This window comes from Danio aesculapii, chromosome 4, assembly GCF_903798145.1.
Source record: "Danio aesculapii chromosome 4, fDanAes4.1, whole genome shotgun sequence".
NCBI classification, from domain to species: domain Eukaryota; kingdom Metazoa; phylum Chordata; class Actinopteri; order Cypriniformes; family Danionidae; genus Danio; species Danio aesculapii.
The window spans coordinates 48,959,816-48,974,861 of NC_079438.1; the positions used below are offsets into that span (position 1 = coordinate 48,959,816).

The window sequence follows — 15,046 nt, forward strand, 5'->3', positions numbered from 1 at the left end:
ATTTGTTGACAACTGGGTTACGAATCTATTCCTTGGCAGTTCCTTGGCAAGAAACTTTCCAAAGACGTCTGTTTCTTACTCCGTTTGCTGCTCGTGGGTTAAATTTGGGCGCTCAAGTGACCAAAATGTAAGCGAGAGAATATGGTCATGTTTCAAAATAAAAGACTTTTCAAGATAAAAGATTGTTTAGACTCATTAATAAATAAAACGGAAACAATTAATGATTTCTTGTGCAGCCCGGTACCAATTGATCCACAGAATGGTACCGGTCCGCAGCTCTGTGTTTGAGGACCACTAGTTTACAGGACAGAAATGTGTATAATGACACTGGTATTACAAAATGGAGGTGGTTTATGAGGACATGACTTTATGTCCTTGCAATTCAAAATGCTTTAAAAAAAAAACATACTTAACGGTGTCTTATGACATTCAAAATTTGCCACAGGGTTGGGTTTAGGGGTGGGGTAGGGTAGGGCCATATAGCAAGTGTTTTTACAGTATAAAATACATTAAGCCTATGGAGAGTCCCTGTAAACACCCAATACCAGCATGTGTGCCTCTCTGTGTGCGTGTCTGTGTGTGGGTGTGTGCGTGTCTAAATTCACAACCATAATTTAAACTTCTGGCATCATCTGCCATCTTGAACCTTAAACAGTTAAACAAATGACAAAATGAGACAAACCGCGTACCTTCAATTTAATGCAAATAGCTTTGAATAAAGTGTTTACCAAATACAAATATAAATGTTAAAAAATAAAATCGCACTCCTAAATGTCCTCACATGTCATTGAAAAACCTACATGACTTCAAACAAAAGAGAAGATTTGGGGATTTGGAACAACGTGGGTTTGTGTACATGATGACAATTTCAGGAGTTTGTCCATTTAATCAGCCGAGCACAGAGACATTAAATCTTTACAGGAATCCAGTCGTGTCTTAGATGGACGCACACGAGTGGCCTGGGAACATCAATTTTAAACCTGCATCGCTGCATTTCTCTGGGGCAGCGCTCTTGCTGTGTGATTCCTGATCAAGGTGCACTAATGAGGGTAACCCCACACCAGCATGCTCTTTCAGACACAATAATGAGTGCCTTTTGCATGCTGTACCATGGCCTGACCTTACTACAATGCTGTTAGCATGACCTCAAGGAATCAACCTTTCGCTCTGTTCAAAGTGTCGAAAACCAGACTGAGGCCTTCTTTGGTCGTGCACTGTGGACTTTGCTTTCCCAGACATTAAGCCTATTGCTTAACCTAAGGTGGCCACAATGGATATCAAAGATTAATCTACCAAATCCCTATTGTGTGTGGCATGTCCCGGGGAGGGGATATGTAGCCAGTGGGTGTTGAAGACTCTGCCCTCAACTGACCTGACATGAGGTGACTTCCGAGAGTTTAATAGACTCTCCATGCTACTCCATCAATCTCTTTACAACCTCTTGGTAGGATACTTTATGTGGCTTCATAACCCCGCAGGAGAAGGGGCGGGGGGATGAGAAGGTAGAAAAAGATTGGAGGGGAAAAGAGCTGCATTTCAGCGAAAAAAGAATTATGGGTATTGTAGCGGATCATGGGGGCATTTCATTTACAAGACATTCTCATTGTACCCGAGTGCTTTCATCTGATGCATTTACCCCTCTTCACCTTTCTCCCTCTCTTCCTCACATTTATATCTGCATGTCTTCAGCTCTGACAGCTGCTCACTTAATAGATCCCGTTTGACAGTGCATAAGCCAATTAAAACGCTGCTGATTTAATTGAGCTGGGCAAAATCAGCCTATGCCAGAAAACGAGTCCATTAAAGAGGCGATAGGGGCCAGTGAAGCGGAGGCCATTCGTGCTGTGAACCAAAGTCACATCCCATCCCACTGCCTCCTCCATTCCCACTCTACCCATTGCCATTTGGGAACTCTTTGAGGGTTGAATGCTGATGCTGTGTTCCAGCCAAATGGATCAATAGCTATGTTTCTGTCCAACTATTTGTAGTGGTGATGGTGAGGAGAGACCCCCTCACACAGTTGTAAAGCACGTTGGTGTATGGCAATACATAATAAATGTACTGTATTAATGCACATTACTAACAATTCTTATGCCCATTATAAACTATCGCATAAAAAATGCTTAATAAAACTGCCAACATTTGCATACATTTTGAAAATGCACATAAAAAATGTATGTGCACAGATGAGTAGGATAAACCACGGTAACACTTTAGATCACAATGCATGCTAGCTCGGCAGCTAGCTCTCTATAACTGTCACACGGTCGCCCGCTGAAGCTAAGCAGGGCTGCGCTTGGTAAGTACTTGGATGGGAGACTACATGGGAAAGCTAGGTTGCTGCCGAGAGTGGTGTTAGTGAGACCAGTAGGTGGTGCTCAACCTGCACACTGTGTGGGTCCTAATGCCCCAGCATACAGACGGAGACTCTCAGTCCTGCTCAGTGGTCTTTCTGTTGTTAAAAATCCCAGGATATCCTTCGAAATACAGAAGACATTTAACCCAAGGTCAAATTTGTCCACAGGTCTCCTAACATCACCATATCATAATTGGTTTACTCTCTGTCTCCTCACCACCAATCAGTTGAAGTGTGGTGTGCGGTCTGCTGACACGTCATCCAGGTGAATGCTGCACACTGGTGACGGAAATGTGTAAACACTTTGAGTGTCCAGAAAAGTGCTATATAAATGTAGTTTATTAAGCTAGTAGTATTAGTTAATGGTTTGTTATTACCATGAATTATGACCTAAACTATAGTGTTACCTAAAGTTTTTATCCAATAAAAAAAGTGTGCATAAATAACAATGGAATTAAGTTTACTGAATAAATTCAAACAACCGCATCAAAAAAGTCATGTGATGTTGTTTTAACAGATCATATTATACCAAAAATTGCAATGACAAGTGACAAGATATATTTGCATCGACGAAGAGGTCAAAACATTTTCAATTGTAATATATGAGATAATTCATAGTAAGCAAAAGTGATTTGTTACATTAAACAGGCACAAAGTGGTTTATTAGAACGTGAGAATTCAGTTTTCCTTGACTCATTGGAAGGAAGTTGTGTTTTAGGTGATATTCCAGTTTTGAGCAAAAGTTTAATTTATATCTACGGATGGAAACATAGCTATTGAATGGATTCGATAAGCCACTTCAGGTGTCCGCTCCTGCTACTAGAAGGCCACAATCCAGCTTTAGTTTAGCTTGAGCCCTGATTACAGACACATGAACTAGATAATCAGGGTATTTAGGATCACTTTCAGACAGGTTTGCTGGAACTAAACTCTGCAGAAAAATGGCCATCTTAGTCTAAAGGTGAACTTGGGTACCAAAGCTTACTTAGAGTAGGTAGCAAAGTGCTCGGGTACTCATGTGAAACACTGAAATATATATCTCTGGAACCTCTGAGCCAGGTTTAAGAGAACATCCACGCGGCCTGTTCTCACCATCATGATTTTACGTCACTTGGGAGATAACCGGCATATCTTACACTACCAGACAGCAAAGCTACGCATTCTTTAAGTACAGTAAGAGATTAAAAAAGCCACTTCATTTCAATCAAAATGAGACCGATATGAGCAGTGGTCCCTGGTGCGTGTATGCATAAATTTTTCAGAATAAAGCTGGTTGAGGCATTCAGGTATCTAACACGGAGTTCTGCACGATAGAGGCTATCTTTACGGATAATTAAAAATTCTCAATCATTCTCACACAGGCAGATTGAAGACGCCTGAGGGGTTGCGTATAATCTGGCAAGCGTGGCTTTCCTCCCGCTTTAATGCTGGCTTTTATCTCAGTAAAACTGTGCTGATAGTCAAAATGTTCTTCAATTGCACTTTGGGAAAGGGATGTCACAGGGTTTCATTAATTGTAATCTATACCCCAAAAAAGTTCACCTGTAAATCCCACCCCTTGCTCTCTGAGCCACGGATCCATCCCTGTCATCCAGTCTAGGAAATGAGGCATTAAAAAGTGATGCATACATTTAGAGAGTCGGGCCCTTGTTCAATCAGAGCAGGTAAAGTCGTTTAGCGATGCCCAGACTGACCACTCACTCAAGTGTGTGTTTAAGCAGAAATGGAAAGGGAATGAGATTTCAGACCTGACAAAGGAGTAATGGTAGAACTCGACAAGCAAAGACAACGGAAGGATGAGATCTCAAATCTAAAAGGAGAGGTTCCTCCTCACCCCACTGTCTCTTAAACTTAAACTGCGTGACAATTTGAAACTTCTCTCTAAGACGACAAAAAAAAAATTTAGCCACTCAAACATGAAATAGTCTCAAGACACAGGCCGATTTCACATCCCAAGCTTTGGCAATTGCTCGTCGCAGGATGAACTTGACTTTACCAGGTCAGATCTCTGCTGTAGCGACTGCCCCCCTGCGTGCTCCTCTTGATGGGCTCACTGAGGCAATGCAATAAAATCTGAAATGAGGAACAGCACGCCTGCCTGCAGAGAGAGGAGATGAGTATATGGGCCGCATCACTGAAGCCCTGCAGCTGTGGGTCTGTTTGGAAGACATAGTTCATAACCAGCTGGCTCCGACAAGTCATCATCTCTCTCTAGCATACACACGCACATGCAGAGCGCACCCAACATTAAGACGGTGCCGAGCGTTGCACCATAATTTCATTTTCTCATTGATGTCATCCGATTTGACAGGCAAGAAACGGCAGGACACAAATTGCACACAATAAGATGTGCCAATACACTCTCTCTCTCTCTCTCTCTCTCACTAGTTTTCTCTCGCTCCTACTGGATCATTTTTCTCGCCCCTTTCACTCCAAACCTCACATTTTCTTTACAGAACAATGTAGGGCTGACAGGAGAGTAGAAGGGAATGGGAATGATTTGAACTCTGTGAGCCATAACTCTTTATATATCACAAGGACACGCACTACCCATTGTGCCGCAGCTCTGACAGACTTATTTTCTTATTATTAAAGGTTCGCTGTGTCTTAGAGAGGAACTTCTAACATTTCTCATGTCAAACACAACATTAGTCACATTCAGTAGACCATCTTCTGACATGAAGTCACAGATGAAAAGCAGCAGACAGGTGCTGTTAACCACACAGCGTTAACCTGAAGTACAAAACTAGTCTTACAAATCCACTTTAAAACTAAAGAAAGTCTCCCATTGACTTTTACGGGAAACATGCATCATATCAGCCTGTCCCAGGCGTCAGATTGACACTCACAATGCACAGTAATGCACTTCAAAGGCGTGCCGATCAAAGCACGGGATGCGTATTGGAGCATGCAGCTTGATTAATCCCCTCGAGTGACTCAGGACCGTGTCGGCTCACCAGCAAGGAATCGGTTGTCTCCCGAGCAGCCATGGGGCAACCACAACATGCGGCGGACAGATTCAGCACCATGGAGAGCACCCGCTTAGCACAGGATGGAGGCTTGGAGAAGTCATGCTGAGGCGTCTAGTGATGGGATTAATGAATGAATAACACATCAATAGCAAATGCATTATTGTAATCGCCTTCAGTGCTTAACGTCATATGAATCAGCCATGTCTCTCTGTGTGTTCATTGACTGTTTGGTAATTACAACATTGTGCCAAAGGTTTTCAAGACGGTCTGCTAAAAAAAGTAAGTCTTCAAAAGAAAGGAAGAATCTGTGCTAAGTTTGACACTATGGGAGTCTCCTTTACCATGATTGTGTATAGATATTAGAAGTACTGTTTATAACTCAAAAATGTAAGTTGCTAGGAACAGGTACAATGCAGTGTCAATGGGAGAAAAAACCTACACTACATATAAACTACACATCCACTTCTTTAATCAAAGTACACACATGCCTGTTTAGCACTTAAGTCTTAATTAACATTAGCATCTAACTGAAAGTCTTATTTTTACACACACATATATATACACACACATATATATATACACACACACATATATATATATATATATATATATATATATATATATATATATATATATATATATATACATACATATATATATATATATATATATATATATATATATATATATATATATATATATATATATATATATATATATATATATACATACATACATATATATATATATATATACATACATATATATATATGTATATATATATACATATATATATATATATATATATATATATATATATATATATATATATATATATATATATATATATATATATATATATATAGTCAAAACTAGAATATTTTCCAAAATAAGTCAAAAATAGAACATTTTTAAGAAGAAAAAAACTAATGTTATGCTTTAAATAAGAATTGTATGCATGCAGCACCAAATATTGCATGGAAAAATAAGAGAATCTAAAAGTTAACCCAATGAGGCAGTCATGGATAACATGACTGGTCAGATATATAGAGAGAAGAGAGATAGAGAGAGTCTATTTCTTTGATTTATCTCACTTGTATTGATCTCCCTCTGCCCTTGATGTATTTTACCTGCAGCTCTCAACTTTTCAGGACGCGTTGGTGTAAAAGGGCTGCTTTGAAGCAGGCATGACAGCAGCAGATCATGCGCACAAGCTCGTTCAGTAAGTTTGCGCAGAACAACATGGACTCACCCCAGCGTTGTCATGGTGACGATGGTGTACCAAAAAGCCGCCGGGATGCTGGTGAACTTGCTGGCAGAGGAGCCTTTCTCTGCGTAGAACATGACGGTGGCGAAGATTATGATGGCCATGGTGAGCGAGAAGAGCAGGAAGCCCAGCTCGGACGCGCAGCTCTTCAGCGTGTAGCCCAGGATGCGCAGCCCTGCGGAATGCCGCGAAAATTTGAAAATCCGAAAGACCCTGAAGACCCTGAGGGTGACAAAGGCCCCGCTCACGTCCTCGTTGTCCGTCATGACCAGGCCGATGTAGTAAGGCATGATGGCCACCACGTCGATAATGCTCATGACGCTTTTGACGAACTTGTACCTGCTGGGCGCGGCGATCAGACGCAGCAGGTACTCGACGGTGAAGATCATGACGCAGGCCGTATCCAAACAGAAGAACGCGAGGGCGTAGCGCTCCCCGCACGAGAGCTCCTTCGCGCGGTTTAGCGAGCTGCCGCACGGGACCGTCTCCACCACGTTGGCCATAACGGAGACGGCGATGAAAAAGCCCGTAACGTAATAGAAGACCAGCGCCATGGTGCTCGTGTGCGGGTTCTCAAACGCGCGCCACATGGACTCGCGGAACGACAAATCCGGCATGACCAAGTCGTTGTTGTTGTCGTTCTCCTCATCGTCTTGAATTCTCTCCGCGTTCTCCCTCCTGCGATCTTTGTATTCCTCATAACAGCAGTCCCCTATTATCTCTGGAATGATGCCGAAGAAGGCCAGCTCCTCGTCATAGGCGGAGATGCACTCGTGGCGAGGGTAGTGCAGCTTTCCGGTGCGGTAGAAGTTGAGAATGTGCCTGAAGATGTCGGGGTCGCGGTCAAAAAAGTACTCGTTGGTCTCCTCGTGGAAGAAGAAGTCGCGCTCTGTGCTCCCCAGTAAGGTGTCTGGGTACCTCTCCAAAGTATTCCGCCAAGTTTGAAACCTAGTGCCGCTGACGTTCAAGATGATCAACCCGTCCTGACCTCGCTTCTTGTCCCGCGGAGGCGGCGGCATCGGGGCGCTCGCCACGGGCATCCATCCTATAGCTGCGGCGCGCGCGAACGGTAGCCACGCGGCGACTCCGGCTGCCATCCTGACCCAATGTGCGCGAACCGGTGCGACTGAAGCAGATTTTGCGCTCACAGATCCGCCACGCGCAGAAAGGACATCTGGAGGGACACAATGCGCAATCAGTTGGCGTAAACTTAAGTAATACTATTACTCACGTGAACAATGAGCCGCGTTAAACATCCACATCAAAGCATTCTAACAGCAAAATGAGAGAATGCAATGAGAGAGAACGTAAAAATGTCTATACGCGTAAAAGCTACGCGAGCTGAACTATTGCTCGAGAGCGAGAGAGAACGCTTACCTCCTCATACATGGATTTTAATGCAAAAGTGCAGCTTTTTACGCACAGTTCATCAGTACTAGTCCACTTTGTATCGCTGTTCCGCCGTTACGCGCAAATAAGTATCCAAAATGCGCTCTTGGAGGTGTTCTGGAGCAAATGCAACAAGTTTACAAGTCAGGTAGAGGATTCGCGTTGTCCAAGGATATCCTTTTCGCCGGTCGGATGTGAGCTTCACACTAACGCTTTTAGAGAAACCTGCCACAGTGGTCCTTTCATGGGCAGAGAAGACCACCCTGGCGAGTGCGCGTTCGGTGTTTCAAAAAAAGGAAATGCTACTTTCCTATCCGCTTCCTTGAAATGTAATCCAGCGTCCCGTAAACAATTTGGCAGGGTCTGTCTGTAACCAGAACAAAAACTGAACCTGCAACAAATGATTTGCTGGAAGTTGCTTCATCCGCTACCGACGGAGATCTGTGAGTCTGCGGTGGAGCCCAAGTTGCTTCTGCTCACGGCGCATTGGAGGCGTGTCACGTGCTACGGGCATCGGTTAACACATATGAATGTAACACGGTCTGTGTGAATGGTGCATAATGTACCATAAGAAGTGTTACGTTTCAATATTTATTTGTAGCATGTATCTCTGTTATAAATAGAAAAACAAACACCTCCGTATAACGCATTGTGTAAAGACATCATTAAACAGAATAATAATTAAGCAGAGTTTTACAGGAATTCAGTGAAGCGCTGAATTGCGAGCTGAGAGACTGGGGGTGAAAGCATTGCGGATGTTTTTACGTCTCAGGTTATTGATTCACACATTCAGCACTGACAGATCTAAAAAGGGGGAAGCCGCTAGATGGAGACAGTTTTCAGAGGTGAATGAAGATCAGACCTGTAAGAGCAATAGATTCGAGTCATGTGAAGGTCTCTTGCTGTGACAAACACAATCAGCAAGCTCGAAAATGCGATTATCTGTGTTGCAACTCTCCATACATGGGTCAATGACAAATAAGGATGTTTGAGATGATAAGAGGAGAAATGCTGCACACGTTGCAAATCTAATGTGATTCTATCAGAAACTGCATCTGGTGTAATTATTTAGATAGATAGATAGATAGATAGATAGATAGATAGATAGATAGATAGATAGATAGATAGATAGATAGATAGATAGATGGATAGATGGATAGATAGATAGATAGATAGATAGATAGATAGATAGATAGATAGATAGATAGATAGATAGATATGCATGGGTTGGGGAAAGCGAGATCTTTATTAAATATATATATATATATATATATATATATATATATATATATATATATATATATATATATATATATATATATATATATATATATATTTGTCAATGCAATAAATCATCATCCATAACATAATAAAATTGAAACCTACAGTACATCCGCTTATAATGAGAGGGAGAGAGAGATTAGAAAGACAAATAACAATAATTAAAACAAAATCACTTCACTTAATTATGAAATAAAAATGGAATATATTCAGACAGAAATGAGCACATTTAATGTGTAATTCTTTGCTGAAGTAAACTTGTTTTTACGTCAGGGCTGTGACTTCTGAGATAATGCCCCAGTCGGCGCAGCTTCTGACAAAACCGACTTCGCCAACAACTGATTTTAGCGAGTGAACCAAAACAGCTGCGGCAGCTCAGAGCACCATGCGTGTTTGTGCGCGCGCCCCCGTGATGAATTTCCTGGCGCGGGGCCTCCATATTCTTAACTGCCTTCCAAATTAGTCACATAGACGTATCGCAGATTAAATGTTGCGAGAGGAAAAAGCGAGTCTTTGATCTCCAAGGCTTGAAGGGGTTTTCTTTTCAGCACCATGGACAGCGACCAGCCGCAGATACATGCGTGCTGCTTGTTTCAGCACCGCGCACAGCGACTGTCGCTCTATTGATTATTGGCAACGAGCTTCTAATATTTACATGCGATTTATATCACCTTTAGGATACATTTTCTGTCTTTTGACGGCATTACAGTGCTTGAAATGCAAAATTGTACTGATTAACATCAAATGTCCTTCCACTCACCTTTCTGCAATTAACCTCAATCTACTGGATGCAATTTGTTCACTAACGGGTTTTTTTTCACACTGTTTGTAAATAACGCCATCCAAAACATATGTGTATTAGAATATTGTATGTTTTTAACTGAATCACCTGTTTAATACTTCTCAAGCTGTGAACTTTGATGCTGAAAACAAATAATAAAGAAAAAGAGAACAAAATCAGATGTTGTTTTGTAAATATATCTATATGTATATTATTTTATCATTTTATTGTATATAACACCACTGTATTATTACATTTTAAGAATCTTTAATTTTAATAATTTAAATATACATATATAAAGTTGTCCTACACTTTTTAAAACATCTTTTATTGCATTTTTGAGAGAAAAAAAGAAACATAATACAGTAAACAAAAATATATTAATTTTGTAAATTTATTATCCCAAAAGCAGCATTTGTCTCCCTTTCTTCTACAACATTTTATCAGTTTTTACACAAATTGTAGCAAAGAATATATTTGTTGTGCTTGTCCATTTATGTACCACAACAAAAATAAGATATTATTTTAAATATTTTATAGTACATCATAGTTTTCACTAACAAACATCTAAATACCATGTAAACACCACAGAAAATCAATATAAAATAAAATACTTCTTTAAAAAAAATGGCAATGACCTTCTGAGGTTGACAACTGACCTTTTCACTGACCATCATATCAGCTGTGATCCAGCATTTCAAATTCACACAACTTTTCTTTCGCTGCCTCTAAAGCACTACCATTTCCTTCAAGAAAAGCAAATCTGCTTTAGCAATGTCACGGGCAACCCACACTTGCACAAAACCACACCATGCTAAACTCAATTCATTTCCAAAGCTAACAGGATTGCCTCATTTGAGCATTCTGTACCGTGGCCACGCACTATGTTTTACACAGAATGAACCAGAATAGTAGTGTTCAGCACCATCACAGTCAATTTTCTGACTTTTGTTCAGTGCGTTTCCCTGCCTCGGGTTGTTAGAGAAATGGCGCCAAAATATGACAGGCGCCGGTGTCACCATGGTTACCAGTCACATCTATTTCAGTCCCGTGAGCTAAACCTGACAGTGTTGATGCATGAAGAACGTGCACCCTGACAGCTCATCGCCTTAGTGCGCTAAAACTCACACCTCAGCCGAATTTAAAGAGAACAAATTATGAAAATCTGCTTCTTCTGCACTCAACTCAAATAGTTGACTTTACTAGAAGGTTATGTGGAAGCCTGTTGCCTTAAACCGCTCACATTTGGTAAAATTAACAGACTTAGAACTACATAGAAACTTAAGTTCTATGTTAATTCAACTAGACCTGCAAATGTTCAACTTTTGTAAAAACCTACACAACTACTTTCAAGTTAAATAAACTATTTGGGTTACGAGTGTGTATAATCAAGTTTCCAGGTCATCTACCAACCCAGAAAATGTGAAAAAGTGAAAAATGTCACAACACACTAACTTTGATTAGGTAAGCCTTGCTTCCTTTCTTCTGAAGTCAGGAGAAATTAGCTATTTATATAAGCAAAATGCCACTTAAAACATTGTAGTTTTGTTTTCAAACGAAATCGAGAATTGTGGTTGATTTTCTATATTATAAGTCAGTGGATGATTTTGTCACATTTTAAGTCATTTAACGGTGTTATTAAGGCTCTATGTTTAGTTTGTGCAGGTCATTTTCAAATATTTAGTAATTCTGAAAAAAAATTATATATAATGTATTACAGCATACTATAAGTAAGATAACACTTTATTTTGATGGTCCATTTAAGTATTAGTAGACTGTCTGCTTAATATCTGTTGATACTGCTTCTTTACCAGGCATTAAACTGATTATATAAGAAACTTTGCAAGTACATGTCAACTTACACTAACCCCAACCTCAACTCTAAACCCCAACCTAACTGTCTACTTATAATCTAATGAGAATTAGTAGGCATGTAGATGTAATGTAACTTAAATTCAACAAACAGACCATCAAAATAAAGTGTGACCAAACTCTTTAAAATAAAAAACATTAATTAATTATTTATTTATTAATTAAATGTTAATTATTTTGCATCATATTCCTGTCTTTAAATCCATCCCAGCAAGGAACAATGCTTATCCTTTTTCTCATTATCCTTTTTCTCATTACTTTCTCAATATGATTATTTGAATCAGTATTCAATATTTAAAATGATTTTGACTAATGAATAAGGTTAACTCATTGCCTAATGTAGGAATGTTCAGTGTCTTTGTTCCTCTTTTTGTCTGTCATAACTCATATTTTCAGGAGCCGCCAAACCAGGTCATAGGTCATGGAGACCTCTTGAGTGGAACTGCATGGCCTGATGACTGGAAACACCTGTTCTTCGGTTATTACTATGTGTGGTCACACTTTATTTTGATGGTCCGTTTGTTGAATTTAAGTTACATTGCATCTACATGCCAACTAATTCTCATTATATTATAAGTAGAATGTTGGGGTTAGAGTTGGGGTTGGGGTTAGGGTTAGTGTAAGTTGACATGTACTTGCAAAGTTTCTTATAGTCAGTTAAATGTCTGTTTAGCAGCAGTTTCGACAATATTAAGCAGACAGTCTATTAATAATCAAATAGACCATCAAAATAAAGTGTGTGTTAATACTGTCTAAAGTGATTTAGCTATTTTTAAGTGTTAATTCTGTTTAAAGTGATTTCCTTTCTATGCAAAACAGACTTTGTGTGTAGTAAGAATATAGCAGCCTGAATGCTGTTTATACCAGTTTTGAACTAGTTTGATAAAAGAGAGTACGAGAATGAGTACGGAGAAACAACCTTGAGTTTTTATATCAGATTGTTCTCTTGCGCATATATATGCATCTGAGGGGTCAGCTCTACAGGACTGAGATCAGCTCTTAATAGTCTGTGGTTGACCTGACCCAAGCCTCTTGTTGCCATCCCTATCTGGACTCAGATACGACCCCGCATTGACATACCTACAGTATTTAGAATTGTCTATCCTTGCTTTAACTAATCGGAACCTGAGTTTTACCTGAGTTTGACACCCTTTCCGGAGTATAATTGTTTTATTGCTGTTACTGTAAGTCAGAAGTCTAGTCAGCGAGCTCTGCATGAGCATGAGCCCTTCTGCCATAAAACTGCAAACAATCTTCAGTATATTTTCTGATATAGACTCTGAGCCTTCATCTGACACACCAGACTTTTATTTTAACTGTTAATCTTCATCCCCAACAGCATGAAAAAAATGAGCTGCTCAAAGTTTGCTCCACACAAAAGTTGAATGTTATTGCTTTCACCAAAAAAGTGCACTAGTTATAATATACTGTAGTTATAATATATTATCTGTATGGTATCTTGAGCTGAAACTTAGAGACATTCTAGGGACACCAGAGATATTTCTTTTTACCTCTTATGAAGAAAAAAACATAACATATCCCCTTTAAAATACCTAACTTCCCCATTGGGATAGCACTCTGAATCCGTGATGTACCTTTGAGTTTGAGTAAGCTGCATCTCATCGGCCCACAGACGTGCCAGACCACAGCTGAATAGACACTTATAAATCGACAGAAAATGAAAAGGAACATCTTTATTCAAACTCTTTCCGCTGGAGGTCAAACCACAGAGACGTTTATTAGAAATGATCCTTATCACTGGAGACTGGACCACGAGGACATCAGAAAGGCTGTTTCAGCATGCATGAGAGCTGGATATGACTTTAACTGACTGCCTGATCAGTGTGTTTGAAATTCTGCCGGGGATGATGTGGAGCTTTTTGCCATTTATTATGTTCAGCCTCTCTTTTCAGGCTAAACATTACTTTGCAGGCCATGTTATGCCTTCAGGAATGCTGCATTAAATCAGGAATAATGATTGAGATGGCTTGATTTGGGTCTATGGGCAGGTGCATAAACAGAAGCAGGGCGCGGGATGTGTCAGGACAAAACTTCAAAGATAAATGAAGATCCAGGTGTCATTTGCTCACAACTGATGTTGTTCTAAAGCTTACTTTGGATTCATTGATTCACAGTTTTGGGAAACAAATAAAATGTTTGTCTTTGTGTAGTGAAAGTAATTGGGTCCATTGGGGTTGTTTTGCTGGTTAGATTTCACAATTAATTAATTGAAATGACAATGAGTAAGTAATATGAATCAAATTTAAATATTTCGAAGCACAAATATTGAAAAGTACATTTGTTATTCAGAATTTAAAACATGTTTGACAGTGTATTTGCTATTTTGGACACAACTGACTTTGAATATACTGACAAAAACTGTTGAAGCATTCTAGACTTTAGTCATTGAGATGGTTAAAGTTAGTTTTTTTTGATGAAATTGAAAAAAGAAAGAAAGAAAGAAAGAAAGAAAAAATCAATCAATCAATCAATCAATCAATCAATCAATCAATCAATCAATCAATCAATCAATCAATCGACCACCAATCAACCAACCAACCAACCAACCAACCAACCAAATCAATCAATCAATAAAAAATTTTTCACTAATTTTCAATTTTCACATTCATTTTTACTCTAAATTACTGGTACATTTCAAACTTAATTGCAAATTGCGAGTAAAAATAAGTGTGATAAGTCACTCATGAGATGGCCTCATCACTCATCACAAACAGTTTCAACCAATAGCCAAGGAAAATATAAGCAGTCCATTCATTTCATTCATTTGGTTGCTGATACTGATGCGGACGTTCACCCAACATCCTCCCCACCACCACCAGGTTGGCCCTGTCCAGGGGGGTAAGCTCCGCCCCTGCCTTCGTCCTCGGCAGCCATGGCTGGATCTACAAGCTTTTGATTCAAGTTACGGACAAGGTCTCCGCCAAATAATTCCTATGTTTTGTTAAATCATACTTTTTGTCAAACGATACTCATCAAATGAATGTAATTGAATATTATATCCATCTCCCTGGTCTTTCTGGTAGAAATAAAAAGACTGAAATAGTATTAGGAACTGCAATAACTGATAAGAACATACTGTACTTCAAATATATATATATATATATATA

General features: G+C 39.6%; 1 protein-coding gene across 3 annotated transcripts in view; it reads right to left on the reverse strand.

Moving 5' to 3' along the window:
- Positions 1-8,162, reverse strand: part of kcnd2 (potassium voltage-gated channel, Shal-related subfamily, member 2) — a 172,329-nt gene extending 164,167 nt beyond the window's left edge. For 2 of the 3 annotated variants that reach the window (XM_056455906.1, XM_056455904.1), the window contains exons 1-2: positions 7,973-8,162; positions 6,581-7,769 (exon numbers count right to left, since the gene is read on the reverse strand). In XM_056455906.1, coding sequence (XP_056311881.1) covers positions 6,581-7,692 — 1,112 coding nt within the window. In that variant the 5' untranslated portion in view covers positions 7,693-7,769; positions 7,973-8,162. Of the gene's footprint in view, positions 1-6,580; positions 7,849-7,972 lie in introns of those variants that run through there. The other variant, XM_056455905.1, reaches the window with a different exon arrangement.
- Between the last annotated feature and the right edge of the window lie 6,884 nt (positions 8,163-15,046).